The sequence below is a fragment of the Hirundo rustica genome, chromosome 2, assembly GCF_015227805.2.
Source record: "Hirundo rustica isolate bHirRus1 chromosome 2, bHirRus1.pri.v3, whole genome shotgun sequence".
NCBI lineage: Eukaryota > Metazoa > Chordata > Aves > Passeriformes > Hirundinidae > Hirundo > Hirundo rustica.
Window position 1 is genome coordinate 50,068,476 of NC_053451.1, and position 17,109 is coordinate 50,085,584.

General features: G+C 41.5%; 1 protein-coding gene across 1 annotated transcript; it reads left to right on the forward strand.

The window, feature by feature from the left end:
* Nucleotides 1–1,689: 1,689 nt before the first annotated feature.
* Nucleotides 1,690–8,893, forward strand: RFC3 (replication factor C subunit 3). Its single transcript, XM_040055336.1, has 9 exons — nucleotides 1,690–1,812; nucleotides 3,000–3,137; nucleotides 3,694–3,761; nucleotides 4,370–4,467; nucleotides 4,743–4,924; nucleotides 5,158–5,294; nucleotides 5,421–5,519; nucleotides 6,557–6,626; nucleotides 7,917–8,893. Exons 1-9 carry the CDS (start codon nucleotides 1,726–1,728, stop codon nucleotides 8,106–8,108), a joined length of 1,071 nt encoding a protein of 356 aa, XP_039911270.1. The 5' UTR covers nucleotides 1,690–1,725; the 3' UTR covers nucleotides 8,109–8,893.
* The last annotated feature ends 8,216 nt before the right edge of the window (nucleotides 8,894–17,109 follow it).

Below are 17,109 nucleotides of genomic sequence, written 5' to 3' on the forward strand. Positions count from 1 at the left end.
GGCACTGAGTGCCACATCCAGTCTTTCCCTACATAACTCCACGGACAGTGATTCCACCATCTCTCTGGGTAGTCTCCATTTTGGTATCTAACTATCTTTCTGTGAAGAATTTCTTTGTCATGTCGAACCTAAATCTGCCCTGGTGCAGCTTTAAAACTGTCCTCTTGTCCCACCACTGGATGCCTGGGAGAAGAGGCCGACTCCCACTTGGCTACACTCTCCTGTCAGGTAGTTGTAGAGTTTGCTAATTCATGGCAATCTGCAAATAAAACTGATTAATGAATGTCCATGAGAGCAGTAATATAACTATTTCAGACAAACAGGTAACGTGGTATTGATGAAAAGTGCTCTACTATCTTGTGCCCCCAGCAGGTTTTGGTGATCTCCATGAGTAACTCGAATGTCGAGGTTAGAGCAGACATTACCTGCTTTCGGAATGTGTGAATAAATGTACACACAGACATGATAAAATATGAACAGCCTATGAACATTTCATCTACATTTTTTTCACAGAAATCATGCAAGAAAAAAAAAATACACCACAAAACACAAAACAAAACAACAAAAACAAATGCTGACACATTTTAGACTATTCATGTGTATAGATATCCATGTTTCATTACTTCAAGGAATTCTACTTTCAAATATCACTTGTGCATATGCTTCATTTATTAGGGCTACAAGACAAAGAGGCAAATGAGTCTGTCTATTACATACATATTTTTTTGGTTATTCTCTGTGTAGATATTCTATATATGCACAGAGATGGAACCTGAAAATTCACTGTATGATACATATATTGTGGGCAACTCATTAATTTATAGCAAGGCTGCAGAAAAAGTTTTTGAGAAAGGGAAGAAAATAATCCAAATCCTTCTGAAAGCTGTTTCTGCCATAAAACAAAGTAAAGCAAAAGAACTGGCGCAGGAGGTTTTAAGGATGAAAGGGTTAGATGAACATCATCAGATCACAGTGGACATAAACAGTTAAGGTAACAGTGACAACTCCACCAAACAACAATAAATAAACCCAAGCCTTTTTAGGTGTTACGGGCTTTTGGAGAACGCACATTCCAAATTACCGTCTAATCGTAAACTCCCTCGACCAAGTCTTTATACTTTTAAGTTGCTCCATGGGAGCATGGACTTGAGGGGGAATTTCTTCACAGGAAGTGTGATTAGACCTTGGAATGGGCTGCCCAGGGAGCTGGTGGAGTCACTGTCATTGGAGGTGTTTAAGGCAAGAGTGGATGTGGCACTCGGTACCATGGTCTGGTTGAGTTGTCACAGGTCGGATCTCAGAGGTCTTTTCGAACCGAACTGATTCTGTCACTCCTTGAAATGAGCCGCATGAGGAATGATTTCAGATGGGGCTCGGAGGGTTCGCTGCCCCGACAGGGAGCCAGCGTGCTGGTTTGGACTGGCGCGCAGAATTACTCTCCTGCGCAGCGCTTGGTAAGGGGCTCTTTTGCAACAGCCCCTCAGAGAGCACAGCGACGGCTGCCGCCAAGGCTCAGGAAGCGGCTCTGTCCCTCCGGAAGGAAAACCACGCACTTCTGGCGCTGCCCGGTCGGGCGGCGCTGGTTTCCCCGCCTGGGCCGGGCCGGGGCGCGGCCGCCGCGCTTCGAGGGAGCCGCGGGGGCGGGGCCGCCGCCGGAGTTTGTCCCTTGGCGGCCGCCGTACGGAGCGCGCTTCCCGCTGCCGGCCCGCGGGCTTTTGGAGCGCCATGAGCCTGTGGGCGGACAAGCACCGGCCCGGCGCCCTCGCCCGCCTCGACTTCCACCGCGAGCAGGCGGCGCGGCTCCGCAACCTGGTCAGTGAGGCACGGGGTCGGCTCTGCCCGGCGCTGCCGTGCTCCGGCGGCTTCCCCGCCGGACTCTGCCCGGGGCCCCGGCGTCCTCCAGGTCCTCTCGGTCCTCTCCTCCCAGCAGCGAGAATCCCCCCGGAGTCTGCATTGCGCCTGAATAAGGGGGAAAACTTTATTGTGTGGGTGACCGAGCCCTGGGACAGGTTGCTGAGTGGCTGTGAGTCTCCGTCACTGGAGATAGAAGGGAACGATCTGGATACAATCCTGTGCCCTGTGCTCCGGGAGGTTGGACCGCTGCGGTCCGTTCCAGCCTGGCCCATGCTGTAATTGGGATTCCTTCGGGGCCCGTAGCGCTGCTCCCGTCGGCCGGGCTCGGGAGCTTTCCCTCCGTGCAGGCCCCGGCTTTCTGAGGAGCCCGTGCCGCGGGAAGCTGTCCCGGCATCGTGCTCTGCTTGGGAGGGAGGCCTTAATGCCGAGGGAATCAGTGGCTCGACTCTTTCAGGAGTGGTGCACACATGTTCTTCCTGCTGGTCTCAGTGTCCCTGAGAAGAGGGCTTGGCCTGTTTCCCTAGTGTTAGCAAAGAGGCGAGCAGCTGGGGATAGAAGTCAGGACTGCTTTCCCTGCAAGATGTGCTGATGGGCATGTTCACTTCCTTAGGGATGAGTGATATCTAGCTAATATAAGTGCTTTCTGTAGGGTAAGATGTCCTCCAAGTCCTGCTTTTTGGCTTTTCAGGAAATAAATTCCTAAACGTATATCTGTCTATATATATTTTTATATATATACATATAAAATATCTATATCATAACTATATATATAAGCATCTGCTTTAAACTTTATTTCAAACCTTTTCGCTATGTGTTTCTCACAGCTGTCACTCTAGTAACGGTGGGAAGCATATGAATTTTGGAGAGGGGTTCTTGAGGTTTGTTTTGTTGTTGGTTTGCTTGGGGTACTTTTTGAGCAGTGAGGCATTTGAAGTTAAACGAGTTGCGCATGGCCTTCTGAAAAATATGATGTTCTGTAAGAAACATTGCTGCAGGAAAGGATTTCAGCAGTTTTAATTTTAGGTGCTATGTTGTGATGCAGCTGGAAAAGTCTTTTAATGTAAACTTGGGTGAAAATGGGAAGATAAATGATCTTATAAGGAAAATACTGTGGTAGCTAACTGATCTTGTTTCATTTTGTTCAGGTTCAGTGTGGTGACTTTCCTCATCTGTTGGTGTATGGACCATCAGGAGCTGGAAAAAAGACAAGAATAATGTGTTTGTTAAGGGAATTATATGGTGCAGGAGTGGAGAAACTGAGGATTGAGCATCAGAGCATAACGGTAAAAAAAAAATCTCCCATCTGCTGTAAAGTAATGTGTAAATTCTGACATATTTCTGTTGTGAGGTCATTGTATTCATTTGAGTTTTAAAAATTAATTTTTTATTTTGTACCCAGTATCTTAAACCTTTTTTATGTAATTAATCATACCAGTTTGGTTATATGAACAAATTAATTTCCAGATGTTCTTTACTCCTTCAAGATGTGGGGTTCTCTCTTGTTTTCTATGCCTGGTAGGCTGTTCTTGTGGTGTAGGTGTTTTTTTTTTTTTTTTTGTTCAGAGTGGGTTTTGGTTTTTTTTTATTTTTTTATTTATTGTTTACAGTTCAGTTTGGACAACAGCATCTCTGCTGTTGCTATTTTACAGGCTGGATGATGTGTCAGTATTCCTTTTTTTCTTTGGAGGTGTGACTGGGACCATAGGAGATAAGCAAGTCTATGTCTTAGGAGTTCTTTGATCTCTGGGACTCTTGGTTTGCCTGTGACTTGGCCAGGTGTAAGCTGTAAGAGATTTTTAGAACACTTCCTGAAAATTGATGGGCTTTTTTTCTGCGTAGGCACCTTCTAAGAAGAAGATTGAAATTAGCACCATTGCAAGTAATTATCACCTTGAAGTTAACCCAAGGTAAGTTGTGCAGTAAAAATGCCTCACTTTACAAGTAAGCCACTGGCTGTGTTGTGAGTGCCTTCAGCCTGGGTGTATGAGGGACTGATTGCCTGATTTGTTGCCTGAGCAAGTTAGGTAATGGTCTATGGGTTTGGTGTGCAGATGAGAGCAGGGAGAGGATTTTTAACTGAAATACTCTAATTGCACAAAAATTTGGATAGCTGTATACTAAAGGCAGAAATGTTCTGTTTAACTGACTACATAAGCATACTGGTGTTGAGGACTGGGTAATGGAAACAGTTCTGGATTGACAGTTTTCACCATTTCAGTTGAAACTGAGAACTTCTACTGAAGCTAACACCTCCATATTGTTAAATCTCTCACAAATACAAAAATTAAGGAATTTGAAAGAAAGAAAGGTGTTTGGAGCATTAGACCACCACAAAATACTGTGTATCCTGTCTTGAGTGAGGTCAAATTTTGCTTTAAACAACAGAAGCTCTAAAAGGAGCTATCAGCTCAGCAGCTTCTGAATTCTTTTGGCATTCTTGCTCATTTAGTGGACTTTTATATGCAATGTAAAAAAAGCTGTTTTAAACCAAGATTTATTCAAACTCCTGGTACAGTGATGCGGGAAACAATGACCGTGTGGTAATTCAGGAGCTCTTGAAGACAGTGGCACAGTCCCAACAGCTTGAGACAAGTACTCAACGAGATTTTAAAGGTGAGTAAAACAGTTAAAACTAGTCAAAATACTTTTTAATCATGGTGAGATTTCAGTTCATTGTTTTGTTTGTAGCTGTATATTGCATGAAGATTGTACAGTCAAAAAGGCACGCAGGTAACCTTGATCTTTATTTTCCTGACTGTGGAACCATGCTGCCTTTTTCTGTTTGTTATCACTTATTTTGGTATTATTGCTTGTATGGCAAAAGTATTTTTTTCTTAGAAAGATTTGATATTAATAGAGAACCCCACTATGTTTAATTTTTTTTTCAGTGGTGCTGTTAACAGAAGTTGACAAACTCACTAAAGATGCTCAGCATGCTTTGCGAAGAACAATGGAGAAGTACATGGCGACCTGCAGGTTGATCCTGTGCTGCAACTCAATGTCAAAAATTATAGGACCCATTCAAAGCAGATGCCTGGCTGTTCGAGTGCCTGCTCCCAGCATTGAGGATGTATGTTGCAACAGAAGCAAAATTAAGTTACTTTAGAATTCTTACTAGATAAGTTCTTGCTCTGGACTTATATTTTGCATAATGGCCTAGTTTTCCCTTGTGTTGGATGATTTGCCAAGCATGGCTTATGAAAGACTGGTCCATCTGGTCTAGAAATCTTTATAACAGGAGAATATGTAGGTGCTGAACAGTTTGCTAAGTGTTGTACTCCCTGCTATCTATTTTCTGTCTAGATCTGCCATGTCTTGTCCAGTGTGTGTAAGAAAGAAGGTCTGACTCTTCCTCAGGAGCTGGCTCAAAGGATTGCAGAGAAATCTGGCAGGAATCTTCGGAAAGCACTACTTATGTGTGAGTCCTGCAGAGTACAACAGTAAGTCACTGCAAAAATTAATGTAAATTATACTGTCAGGCACATAAATGACCTTGCCCCTAAGGTCTTGTCAAAATAGGCAGCAATTTGCTTTGATTGTCATTTCTAAAAAGTATTATTTTATAGGTATCCTTTTACTGCTGATCAAGACATTCCTGAGATGGACTGGGAAGTTTATTTGAGAGAAACAGCAAATGCTATTGTTGGTCAACAGACACCACAAAGGTAGGTGAACACATGTGTCAAGAGTTATAAATTATGTGGAACCTAAAAAAAAAAGTTGTATCCAAAAATGTGATGTCCCAGTTACGTGGCATTTTCTGTATTTCGATGGAGCTGGTATTTGCAGCCAGGGAGTTGAGCTTTAAAATTGCCAGAGAAGGCTGAATGAGTATCAAGAACTGAATAACTGTTGCTTTTCCTTGTCATAGCTTAATAAGCTAAGGTGACCGTAGTTGCGTTGCATGTTGTGTTTCCTGTTGGGTTTTTTTTGTTTTTTGTGTGTGTGTGTTTTGTTGGGTTTTTTTTTTGGGGGGGGGGGAGGGGTGTTGGGGGGCGTAGTGATGGGTGTGTGTGTAGTTGTTCTACTTTGTTTTATCTAAAGTTTCATTTTGACCATCTTTAGCATAAAGCCCCTTTATAAAAGAGCTGGAAGTGAGAAATGGTTGCTTTTTTTGATCACATCAGGAGATGACCCCTGTATCCGTCTCACTTTCATATCCAAAGCCTGATCCTTTTAGTCTGCTCCATGTATTACTTGCATGAGATACCACTTAATTTAAATGCTTGTAGCATCTGTCCTCCTGTTATCAAAAGCTGAGCATTGGCTTATTGTGTCAGTTCTGCCACCTAATTGTCTTACCCCTTCTTATAAACAATGAAGACAGAAAAACGGCATAAAGGAACTCTCTGGCTGTAATAAATTGCTTGTGTCTCCTCACTAGTCTTAAGCATGAATAACTTAGATATAAAGAAGAATTAAAGGGAATCAATCTTGAGACAAATTATAATAGCCTTGTAGCTTCTAGATTAACTGAGACCATTGTAACTAGAGTATGTGTCATTTATCTTTTGAGTAAAAGGTGATATGCAGCCTTTGAATTGACTCATGCAATGCTTTTGGTTTTAAAATAACACCCAAAAGTAGAAAAGAAACTTTGCTTGGATTGCCTCTTTTCCTGCAGCGTATTTCACTAGTTATGAAAATACATTAGTGCGCTTTGGGATCATACTTCTCATGTTTTGTGGTGTCTTTCCAACAGGCTTTTAGAGGTCCGTGGACGGCTTTATGAACTCCTGACACACTGCATCCCTCCTGAGATTATAATGAAGGTAATTCAGCTATCTAGCTCTTAATTTGTTATAAATTTTAATACAGTGACAGTCTCAACTAAAGCTTTAAAAAAAAAAAATACACCAAAACATCATAAATTATCCAAATATTGATGAAAAGCTGTGTCCTTTCCAAACAGACTAAAACTTGTTCACTGTTCAAAGGAAAACAGCATCATAGCTGAGTAAAAATAAAGGAGGACATTCTTAGCCCTCGTCTTCTCAAGCCTGTTATTATATTAAAACATAGTTCATGATCTTGGTGGTCTTTTCACAGTCTTAATGATTTTATGATTCTATTGGCTAATCTTGATATTATCTTCTTTTATAAAAGTTTGGTTGTTATGAGTTGAACATTTGCTATGTCTTTGTGGAGTGGTGTGCTGAAGGATGCTAGACCAGCAGGACTCTTCAAAGACAGATGTCACCTTGGGAGGAGAAAAGCCAGTGGGATGTGCATATTTTTATTTTAAGCAGGATGAAAGAATGCTGAATACAGATAGAGTAGAACAAAGATCAAAAATAGTGTTTACAATTTAGCCTAGTAATGTTCGCTTTGCCTTCAGACATAATTTCTTTTCAGGCTAACAGATTTCTGCTTTCTGATTGTTTTGGTACTTGGATGTTTCTTTAACCTTCCTTTCTTACAGTAGGTTAGTGGATTCTGCATTGCTGTGTTTGAGGGGAAAAAGGTTCATGTTCTCTACTCACTCCCTCTTCATAAACTTGAAATGGTCTAGAGACACTTCTCACTTAATCCCTGCCTAATCCCGGTTTTAGTTGAGATGGATTTGCAATGATTTTTTTTGTGGTCTCTAAAATAATGCATTTTGGGGTTTTGTAATGACTAAAGTATTGCAGTCAAGCTGTCTTGTGTGTCTGCACATAAATATGTTCATAAATACAGACAGAGACGCTTAAATTCTAAGTAACCCTTGGTTTTTATTTATGTTGTTTCTCTTTGTGCTTGATGCTGTCAAGATAGAAGTAAGTGGTTTTAATACAATTGCTGTCTTGGTAAGAATTCCCCTCAGGCCATGCGCCTACATGCAGTACCTCTGCTGTAAATGTATCATCAATGTACTGCAAATACTTGAAGTATTTGGGGACGAGGTTAATTAATTTTCTTTTATTAAGGCATAAATTATTCCAGTAAATGAATATCTTTTCTGTTGGATTAATGAGTGAACTATTGGTTAATGCTTAGCTATTTTCAGAGGACCAAGGTTATCTTCTTAACAAAAAAAAATCTTAATTTTTCAAATACTGCCCTGTTTTTTCCCATTTTAGGGTCTCTTGACAGAACTACTAAATAATTGTGATGGACAACTGAAAGGAGAAGTTGCACAGATGGCAGCCTTCTATGAACACCGCTTGCAACTGGGCAGCAAAGCCATTTATCATCTGGAAGCGTTTGTTGCAAAGTTTATGGCAATTTACAAGAAGTTCATGGAGGATGGGCTGGATGACATGATGTTCTAACTCTGATGCCCAAAGCTGTACACAGAATGTTGCGTCAAGATATCAATGGTGTTGCAAATGTCTACTTGTCAGTGCTTGATTATGTGTGGATCTAGTTCTAAGTCAATTTTTTTTCTATTTAATAAAACAATGTTTGTTCAGCTTTAGAAACCAGATGGATTGTTTGACAGGCACAAATCCATCTTTAGATCCATACAAAATGCGTTGGCCTTTTAGAAAGACAACACATTGCCTTGGAAGATGTATAAGATCAGAGCTGCCTTGCAGTATTTGTAAGCTGACATTAAGTAGAGAGAACACAGGTGCTTTGTGCTTGGTTTTTGTTTGTTAATCACAGATGGGCAAAGCTGAAGGAAAAAGATGTTTTTTCCGTGTTCTGCTAAGTTCCACCTTGAACATGTATGTTCTGCCTGCTGATCTATACATCTTAGTGTTTATCTGGCTTCTTTTTTTAGCCTCAGTGTTTTCTGTGGTGTGCTCACACCAAGTGTTTTCTTTCTTTTTTCTTTGTAAGAAGTTGCATTGAAATTGTGGAGGGGCGGTACTTTGGTGTTGCTTTTAAATCACATGGAGCACCTTGTTTAGAAGGATTGTACCTTCATAAAGCAAGTCCACTTGCTGTGGTTTACTTCAACCTATGTAATGCTGTTCAGGTAGAGGTTATTCCTTTGACTTTTTTTTAATTAAAGGCGAAGTTTCGGCTTTTAACAAATATCTTTCACCTCTTAAACTGATATGTGACATTTTTAAAATGGCAAAATAAATTGTAGAAAATATGACAAAAATGCTGAATTGGTGTTTTACACTGTCTGTGACTGCCTAGATGCATCCATCTGTTTTGAAGTAGACATCTTTCCAAAAGCTGGGATATCCCACACACGCTGTAAGACTGAAGGGAGCTGCTGAAGTTTAAAAAAATCCTAATAAGTACAAGCAATGAGAAAAAGTGAAAAAACCACCTCCCCCCCCCCCAAAATAATAATGATAATAATAAAAAGCCAACAATACCTGTGCTGCAAGTCTTTGCTATGTTATGTCTATGTATCGTGGTACTCTAAAAATTACTGAATTCATGCTCTTTATTTTTTCACTATAATTATTTAGGCTATTACTATACAGTATTTAAAGCTTAAGCTTAATAAATATTGCTGCTGTTCTCAAGGACTAAAGGGTTCCATGTGGGGTGTTAATGCACAGCTTGCATTCGGATACATTCTCAGTAAGATGCTGCTGCCCTGTTTCCTGCTCCACTGGGCTCCTGAAGAAGTAGAAAATTAGAGTTTTTTTCCTTAGTCCATATGCTTGTCACCCAAATCCACAGCACTGGTAAGTTGTCATGTTGTGAATGTCTTCACTGTCAGAAGATCCTGGAGAAACATTAATCAGTGACAGTGGAAAGGAATACTTAAATTCATTACAAAGTAGGGCACAACTTGGTAATAGAGGGGGCATAATTACTGCACATAAAAACAGGCCTGCTCTGTCCAGAGCCTTGTCTTATCTACTGGTTTTTAAAACTTGAACAATTTTTATGATTTCCCTACTATGGAAGTATAGTATGTGATAAAGTAAAAGTGTGAGTTCAAAGCATGATGAAACAATTCCCCCTCCCAAAAAACCAACCCCAAAAGCTGATGTGGGGAAAAGGAATGTATGTAGAGGGTTGCAAAACGCCCAGGAGTGGTGTTGCCGTGGAGAGTGGAGAGGCAGGAGCTGTATTGGAAGTTTGTCTGGGCAGAGGAGCAACTTGCTCTTTCAAAAGCCCTCAGCAGCTTTGTCTAGAAGTCAAAAAGCCCAATATGAACCTCTGTAGGTGTTCTTGCTGCTTCTTATTGAAGTTTCCTTTTTATCCTTTTCTACCTGGCATGAATCAAAAATAGCCAAGGATGGAAAAATAGTATAATGACAGGATTTCTGTGAGAGAAAATGGCTATCACTCTTCCTGAGAGCCAGCATTTCCCCCTGCTGATCCTATTCCTGCCTCTTGTCTTCCACAGTCTAGAGTACAAGTTTAAACACATGGGCACAGTTATCTTACAAGTGTCTGGCATGTCTTTCCTTCCTAGTAATTTTTCAGGAAGTTTTGACTTAGTATCCATAACAGGCTTCAGGGCAGGTGATCAAGCCACCAGGCCTGTCAGAGTTCAAGGAGTGTCTGGGTGTTGCTCTGTCATTTCAGTTTTAGTTCATCCTGTGAAGAGCACAGAGTTGGACTTGATGATCCTTAGGAGTGACTTCCACTTTGAGAGATTCTGTGATTAGGATCACTAAGTGCTTTCTGGGAACATTCTAAGAGGCCCTCACTGCCTTAGATGCTGCTTCCCCTCCCTTAGAGGTAGTTGCAGCTCTTGCTTAGAGGCAGTGTGAGGTGCTGGGCTCTGCTGCAGGGAGCAGAGACCCTTGAGCTCATGCAGGTGGCTGGCACAAATAAAACGGAGTTTTCTGCCATTTCTTTCCCCTCATGGGGCTCCTGTGCAAATCCTTTTACCACAAATACAGAATGTTAGCCTGGCAAGCAAGCATCTCCTGGGGTGGGCACAGCTGCCTCTCCAGCCTGGAGTAGAATCACTGAATCATTTAGGTTGGAAAAGACCTCTAAGATCGAGTCCAACTGAGCCTGCACGCACGTGGTCTAGCAGCCGTGCTGTGCTGGACCCACACGGGGCACAGCGCACTTGCCTCGTGGATCAAGTGGAAGAGGCAGTGCAGAGAGACTCCTGAACACTGACTAGCACAGGCCCAACCTCTAGATGATCTGTTTCTTTAGCTGATTTCATCTTTTGTGGCCTGCTTAGAACTGCTGCCGAATCGCACGCTGAGAGGATTACCCTCGCTTTCATCCAGCGACATCTCCTGCTAGGTGGAAATGGAAACTCCAAGCTGCTCCCTCGCACGCGGGACTTAAACACTGAAGGTGTCTGTGGGGTTGCAGAGGAGTCAGCCTCACGCTAGCACAGAAAGCCAGAGGTGAAACAGGTTTGAAAAAAGGGATGAAGAAACTAAAGGCAGCAACTACTGTTGAAACTTTCTCTGCTCTGCAGAGATCAGCTGTGCAAAGGGTATGAATGGTGCATTCATACTTTTTTCCCCATCTCTGAAGTCCAAGTGTTAACTCCTGTGAGGAATGTTATTTAAAGAATTTGACCTCTACTTTTGAATGTACCCTGAAAGCTAATCAATAGTACGTCATGCAAGGTGCATGTCAGGAATTGGTTACATTTCACAAAGTGGCTAAGATTAAAATAATTTGTCATTAACTTCAACATGTTGAGAAATTGACTCAGAATTTTCTCTGTCATCAAATTTGAAAATATTTTCTGTCCAAATTATCCAGGTCCACTGTTTTTGATTCCAGATTTTTTGTTGTTGTTATTTTTGGTTTTGTTTTGTTTTTGTTTTTTTTTTTTTTCCTTTTTAATGCCATGGATGCTTTTCTTGTTTGCAAATTGACCGCAGTAACAGTTAAACATTCCTAGAACAAGTTGTCTGTCTTCTACAGTTGCATACAGTGTGTGCACTGAACTTCTGGAAGAAATTGTGTGCTCCGTTTGCTCTGTTTCAGCAATCCTGGAGTTAGTAAATTGTGTCCCAATCATCTGAGCCTTAGGTGGTGTTTCAGTGGAGGTGGGTTTGGCACCTCCTAAATAGGAGTGAGGCTTCAGCTATCACAAACATGTAGTTTCACCACTGACACCACTGGTCCATCTCTTTCTCCTAGCAGCCACTAACTTTGTCCTGGCACCTTCTTGGATCTATCTCCAGTTCTGTCCCAATACATGGAGTAGGTGTTGGTCTTTCTTGCGTGTTTTAACCTCTTTGCAATCCGCTGTATACAGTTATAAAGAACAAAGTTTGGGCATGGGGGAAGTTGAAGACTGAGAGCTGGAGACCTACTGTGCTGCTCTCTCTTGGCTAACCTCATGTGTCCCCAGATAATTTTTCTTAGTTTTCCCCAGGACAATCTACTTTGCTGTATGAAATGAGATGCTTTTAGTCAGCAGTCTGTGACAGCTGGTGAATGGCACAGTTTCACCATAGATAAATGTTGCCAATGTGGGCTTTCACTGCAAGCAAGCTGGTGTTCCTTTTTTAAACTTGTGATAGTATGTTCGTGTCAAATGATTTTTGTGCCAAAGTATAAAGGCAACACTTAGCTCACTGCTGGTCACAATGAGATATGAAAAGCATGCTAGTAAAGCACGTGTTTTGAGAAATCCATGGAATATTTCCTGTGCTTTATGCCACTCAGAATCCTTCTGCAAAATGTTATTTCAGTCTTGAGTGAGAAGGAAGGGAATAAAATTAGGAGCCTCATCAAAGAGAAGAAAGAAAAAATCAGAATGACAAAGCAGGCAAGGAGAGATCCTGAGGGAAGACAGGTACACTCATTAATTGTATTTACATTTCAAAGACGAGTCACCTGCGGTGTTCTCAATCATACCCTACACTTATATTCCCTGCCACACACCATGAATAATAAATGCACTTTTGAAGCTAGAGTAAGTGACCAAATAGGCTTCTTCCAGTTTTAATTTTGTGGATGATCTTAATTTGAGAGGTCAGTACAAATGCCTATGGTAAGTGACAATTTTAGGCCTGTAATTGCTAATTAAAACAGAAAGCATGATGCTGGCTAAGGCACTTTCAGATAGATCACAGATTATGATCTTGCAGGAGTTGATTAACACAAACAGAATGCCTCCTTAGGTGATAGCTACCAAATGATACTTGGAACAATTTTTAAAATTAAAAAGGATGAAGGAAAAGGATTTATGAAACTCTTGGCTGCATTTTCTCCTGAGAAAGAATTTTGATAATAAGTGGGGTTAGCTGTTTGCCAATTAGCAAACAATTAGAAAAAAGACATTTACCCAGCGGGCAAACATCTTTTATGACAGACTCACACTCATCAAACCTGTTTATGCTGAAGGAGGATAAACATTGCTGTGCCCACAGTGTCTCAGTGATGTGAGCAGCACTGGCTGCTGCTCCTGCTCCACCTTTGCATGGGCTGGGTGGGACTCAGTGTGACAGTGCTTAATGTGGCAAGCACAGAGCAGAGGGAGCAGAGGACCCTGTGCTGTGCTTGTGATCCTGGGGTAGCTGGGGGCAATTTCCCTGAGCTCCACAAAAAGAGATTAGGAACAGCACAGCAGCCGTCTGTGGAGAAAACAGAAATCTTCAACACCGGGGAATTTTCTGGGGCCTGGAAATCAGAAAAAGGGAGAAGACATTAGTTTTATTTATATTAGTATCTGAAAAGGAGATCATCATTGATAGATCAGAGTTAGTCTCAGACATTGGAAGCTTTTCTGAAAGTGTCCCTTGGACAGGTGAGACCTCAAATGATCATATATTCAGAGTGGCTGATGTTTTAAAGTAAAGCAGAGATAAGACAAAAAGCAGCAACCTTTTTACAAAATAGGGATGTATTGTCAGCACTGCCTGGTGAAAAGGTGGAGGGGATGATGAATCTGAGTGTTCAAGGCTGAACTCCTCTCCACACTTCTTGCACAAGCAATGGAAAGAGATGAGCAGGTGCTGAACCTGAGCTTGCTAGTCCAAACAAGTCTTCAAGGTGTGTTCCGTTGTTCATCCTCTAAAGGAATTATTCCTTGCCATGAACTCCACAGGCAATAAACGAGTACAAAACTAGACTTAGGTACAGATCTACTGACTTGATGCCCAAATGAAGCCAGAAGAATTGTACCTGTCTATTCTATAATCCAGTGCAGAATAGCAAAGATCACAAGAGGAAAAACAAATTGAGATTAAGTGTTGCTCAGGAGTGCAGAGCATTTCCCTCCTATATCCCTTGGCACATAGTTGTACCTGCCCTGCAGACTGCAAATGCAGACTGTTTGCAAGAAGTTAAGGAGTGCACTCAGTCCTGGTTTTGCTACTGGCATCCTAATCAAAACAAGAATGTAGAATAGGGCTTATGGCTTTATAACATTTCTGACAAGCATAAATGTGAAGATTTACATGATCTTTTCAAACAAATACTTGTTTTTACTTTTTTTCCACTTTGAGGGCTGTGTCTGGGACCAGTTTCTTTTGCAAAAGTCTGAATTAAATCTGATCCCAAGATGCCCAGAGGCAGCCACTGTGAGTGCAAGGCATCCCGTGTGGCAGCAGGTCTAACCCATCCTTTAGGCAGAACTTCCCTGCAGAAGTGGCCCTTTGCAGTTCATTTCTTTCAAAACAAAATTAACTCCTTGTTTGAGATGACAGTTGCTTTTAGAGCCACTAACAGCTGTCCAGAGATTAAAAATCCTTCCAGCTAGGCTAGTATTTTCCCTGTGACATGGATCTTGTTTGGAAACAGCTAGTGTGGATCAGGTAGACAGGGGTATCAGCATCAGGAGAAATATAGTAGAGATTCATTGCACCTGAAGGAGGAACTGGAGATGATGATCACCTTTCACTGAGGGAATTCTGAAACAGGCTAAAACCTTCCAACAGTAGTCAGGTTCAGTTAAAAATACCTGTGCTGTTTCTGGAAAAAACCTAAGTATCAGGTGTGCTTGAGGGCAAGGACTGGCAGCTGCCGTCAGAGGCATTTTTCTAGTGTACCGTGTGAGTAAACAGCCTTCTGAACTGGGGGAGCAGATATGATGGAGGAGCTTAGAGCTGCTTTGGGCAACCTGAAGATGAACTGAAAAATACAGAGATGCTGTTAGAGAGCAGAGTTAATAATGCTGAGGTTGTTCAGTCCCCATATGAGGCACTCATTTAAGAGCTGGACTGGGTTATCCTTGTATGAAATGAAGGGAATGGTGTCATCAGAGCTGAATGGCAGCAACATTTTGTAGCTGCAAATGATTTTCTCCATTTGCACAACGATGCTAACATTTAGGGGGAAAGAAGGAGCACTGCAGAGGCAATCATTACAGATGGAGGATGCTGATTAGCCTATCTAGCTCTTCCACCTGAGAATACAAGATGTACTATGATGGTAGCATGGAAGGAAGTAAAGGAAATGTTATTACAGATATTACATCCAAATTGAATTAAAGCTGCATTAAAAAACAGAGATTACTGCACTTTTTCATGCTTGGTCTGAAAACATGATACACATCTGCTACTGACAGGCATGTAAAGAATATGCAGGGGCTTATTTCTCAGAAAACAAGTTTGATCTCTGACTTGCTGCTTCACAAATCACTGGAAACAAGAGCAGGAAATAAAATCATGGACAGACATTAATAAATAAACATCAGCAAAGCAGCTGTGTTGTTTGTGATTATTGTTTGTTTTGCTTCCAAATATTTACTTTACATTGCAACATTTAACAGTAAATTGTTACAGTTTCTTTATCTATAAAAATCAGGTAATGAATCTGACCTTCTTTGCAAAAGGTGAATCTGCAGATAAAAGCATTATGTTAATAAATATTTTCTCAGGCGCTGGAACACTTTTCTGTGCTGTACTCATTCATTGCAGAGATTTAAATGAGTTACTAAATCCTTCTGACTTCTAATTTTATTGGCAGTGTAAAAAAGCGATCCTTAAAACATGAAGCCTCCTTTTAAAATGGTGTTTTTGAGGGGTCATGTAGTGGCATACAGGGAGGCAAAATCTCTTTGCTTCCTTGGCTGTGGCTGCTACAAGGCTGTGAAAATACCTCTGGAATGTGACAGTGTCATGAATTACTGCCTCTGCCATGAGGGCTCTGTACACTCAGTAACTCTCATAAAAACCAGTCTGTCTCATATGACTGGAAAGATCATATGGGCTGACAAAGTGGAACTGTAGTAAAATGGTATCTTTCAATTACTTCCCACATTATGTTACATCAAGTGGCAGAGTACAATAAATTTTAAAATAAAAAGTTGACATGAATAATTATATAGTAATAGATGCACACGTAAAAAATAATCCAGCAATCACCTTCCGATTGTACTTTATCTATTTTCAAGCAACAAAACACAGCTGGCAGCTGTTTATGAAAAGGGATCAGTGTGCTAAGGTGTGCTCAGCCTAAAATAATAACTCGAGGAAAAAAATTCAATAAGGATGTATTTTAAGAACAAAATCAAAGAAAACAGTCACAGAACCTGAGAGTTTCAAAGCAGTTTCTTTCTCATACCCGCCCTTCTCACCAAAACAAACCCAAGGCTATGAGAATTTCAGGAGTGGTTTTCAAAGGCACTGAGCTTTCAAAAGAAAGAAAAACTCTAAGTATTCCCTGTGCACTTCAATAAGGGAATTTTCCCCTGAACTTCCACACTTTAGTGTTTTCTGTGATCGTGCACCAGCTGGTGTAATCAAAGCACAAATGAGTAATGCACTGCTCAGCACTATGGTGCTCTGTCACCTTGGCCAGTTGCTCATCGATAAAAATGTGGCAGTACCTCAGTCAGGCCCCACCAGGACCTGTCTGCCGTGGGCTATGCACGGTCAGGGCACTCTCACCGACTTTATTCTGCATAGAAGCACCTACTCTGCTTTTGCTCTGGGGTTAGCAAGAAAGCTCCTTTGTTTGGGTGATGGTCTGTTTTAAGTTGTTGTCTGACAGCTAATTCTTTCTGACGTGAAATCAGGTTGGGTAAATACACTCTGCTGCAAGCACGCCGAACCCCTGCAGCCATTAGGGGGCTGTACAGTTGCTTGCCCTAATTGTGAATAGCAGCTTCTGAAAGCCTTTGAGCAGCGTGGTGACATGGGCAGCACAGGTTTAACAGCCACTTCAAAAGTTGTTGTATTTTAAAAACTCAGTTTGCGATGCAGAAAAAGTGAGAAGCACATTCCAGAAAGCCACGCTCTCCGGGGTTTTTTTCAACTTTTCCTCCCCTTTTTTAAATTCATTCAGCTCAACACTGTAATTGCCATAACTAACGAGCCCTTCTTGGTGCCATTGATCGCCCAAATCTAATACTGAGTCAAGTGATCTTGAGAACAGAGACCATCTCAGAGATTTCTCTGACACTGTGTGCAGCGCTTTCTTCTCCCCTCTGCAGGATGAGCTCCTTGCTGTCCTGCATAGCTCTGAAGTCCC

Excerpts from the sequence above, each read along its gene's own strand:
- RFC3 (XM_040055336.1), top strand. The coding sequence starts at position 1,726 with ATGAGCCTGTGGGCGGACAAGCACCGGCCCGGCGCCCTCGCCCGCCTC. Across the intron at positions 1,813-2,999 it reads CGGCGCGGCTCCGCAACCTG|GTTCAGTGTGGTGACTTTCC; the intron begins GTCAGTGAGGCA and ends CATTTTGTTCAG. Across the intron at positions 4,468-4,742 it reads TACTCAACGAGATTTTAAAG|TGGTGCTGTTAACAGAAGTT; the intron begins GTGAGTAAAACA and ends TTTTTTTTTCAG.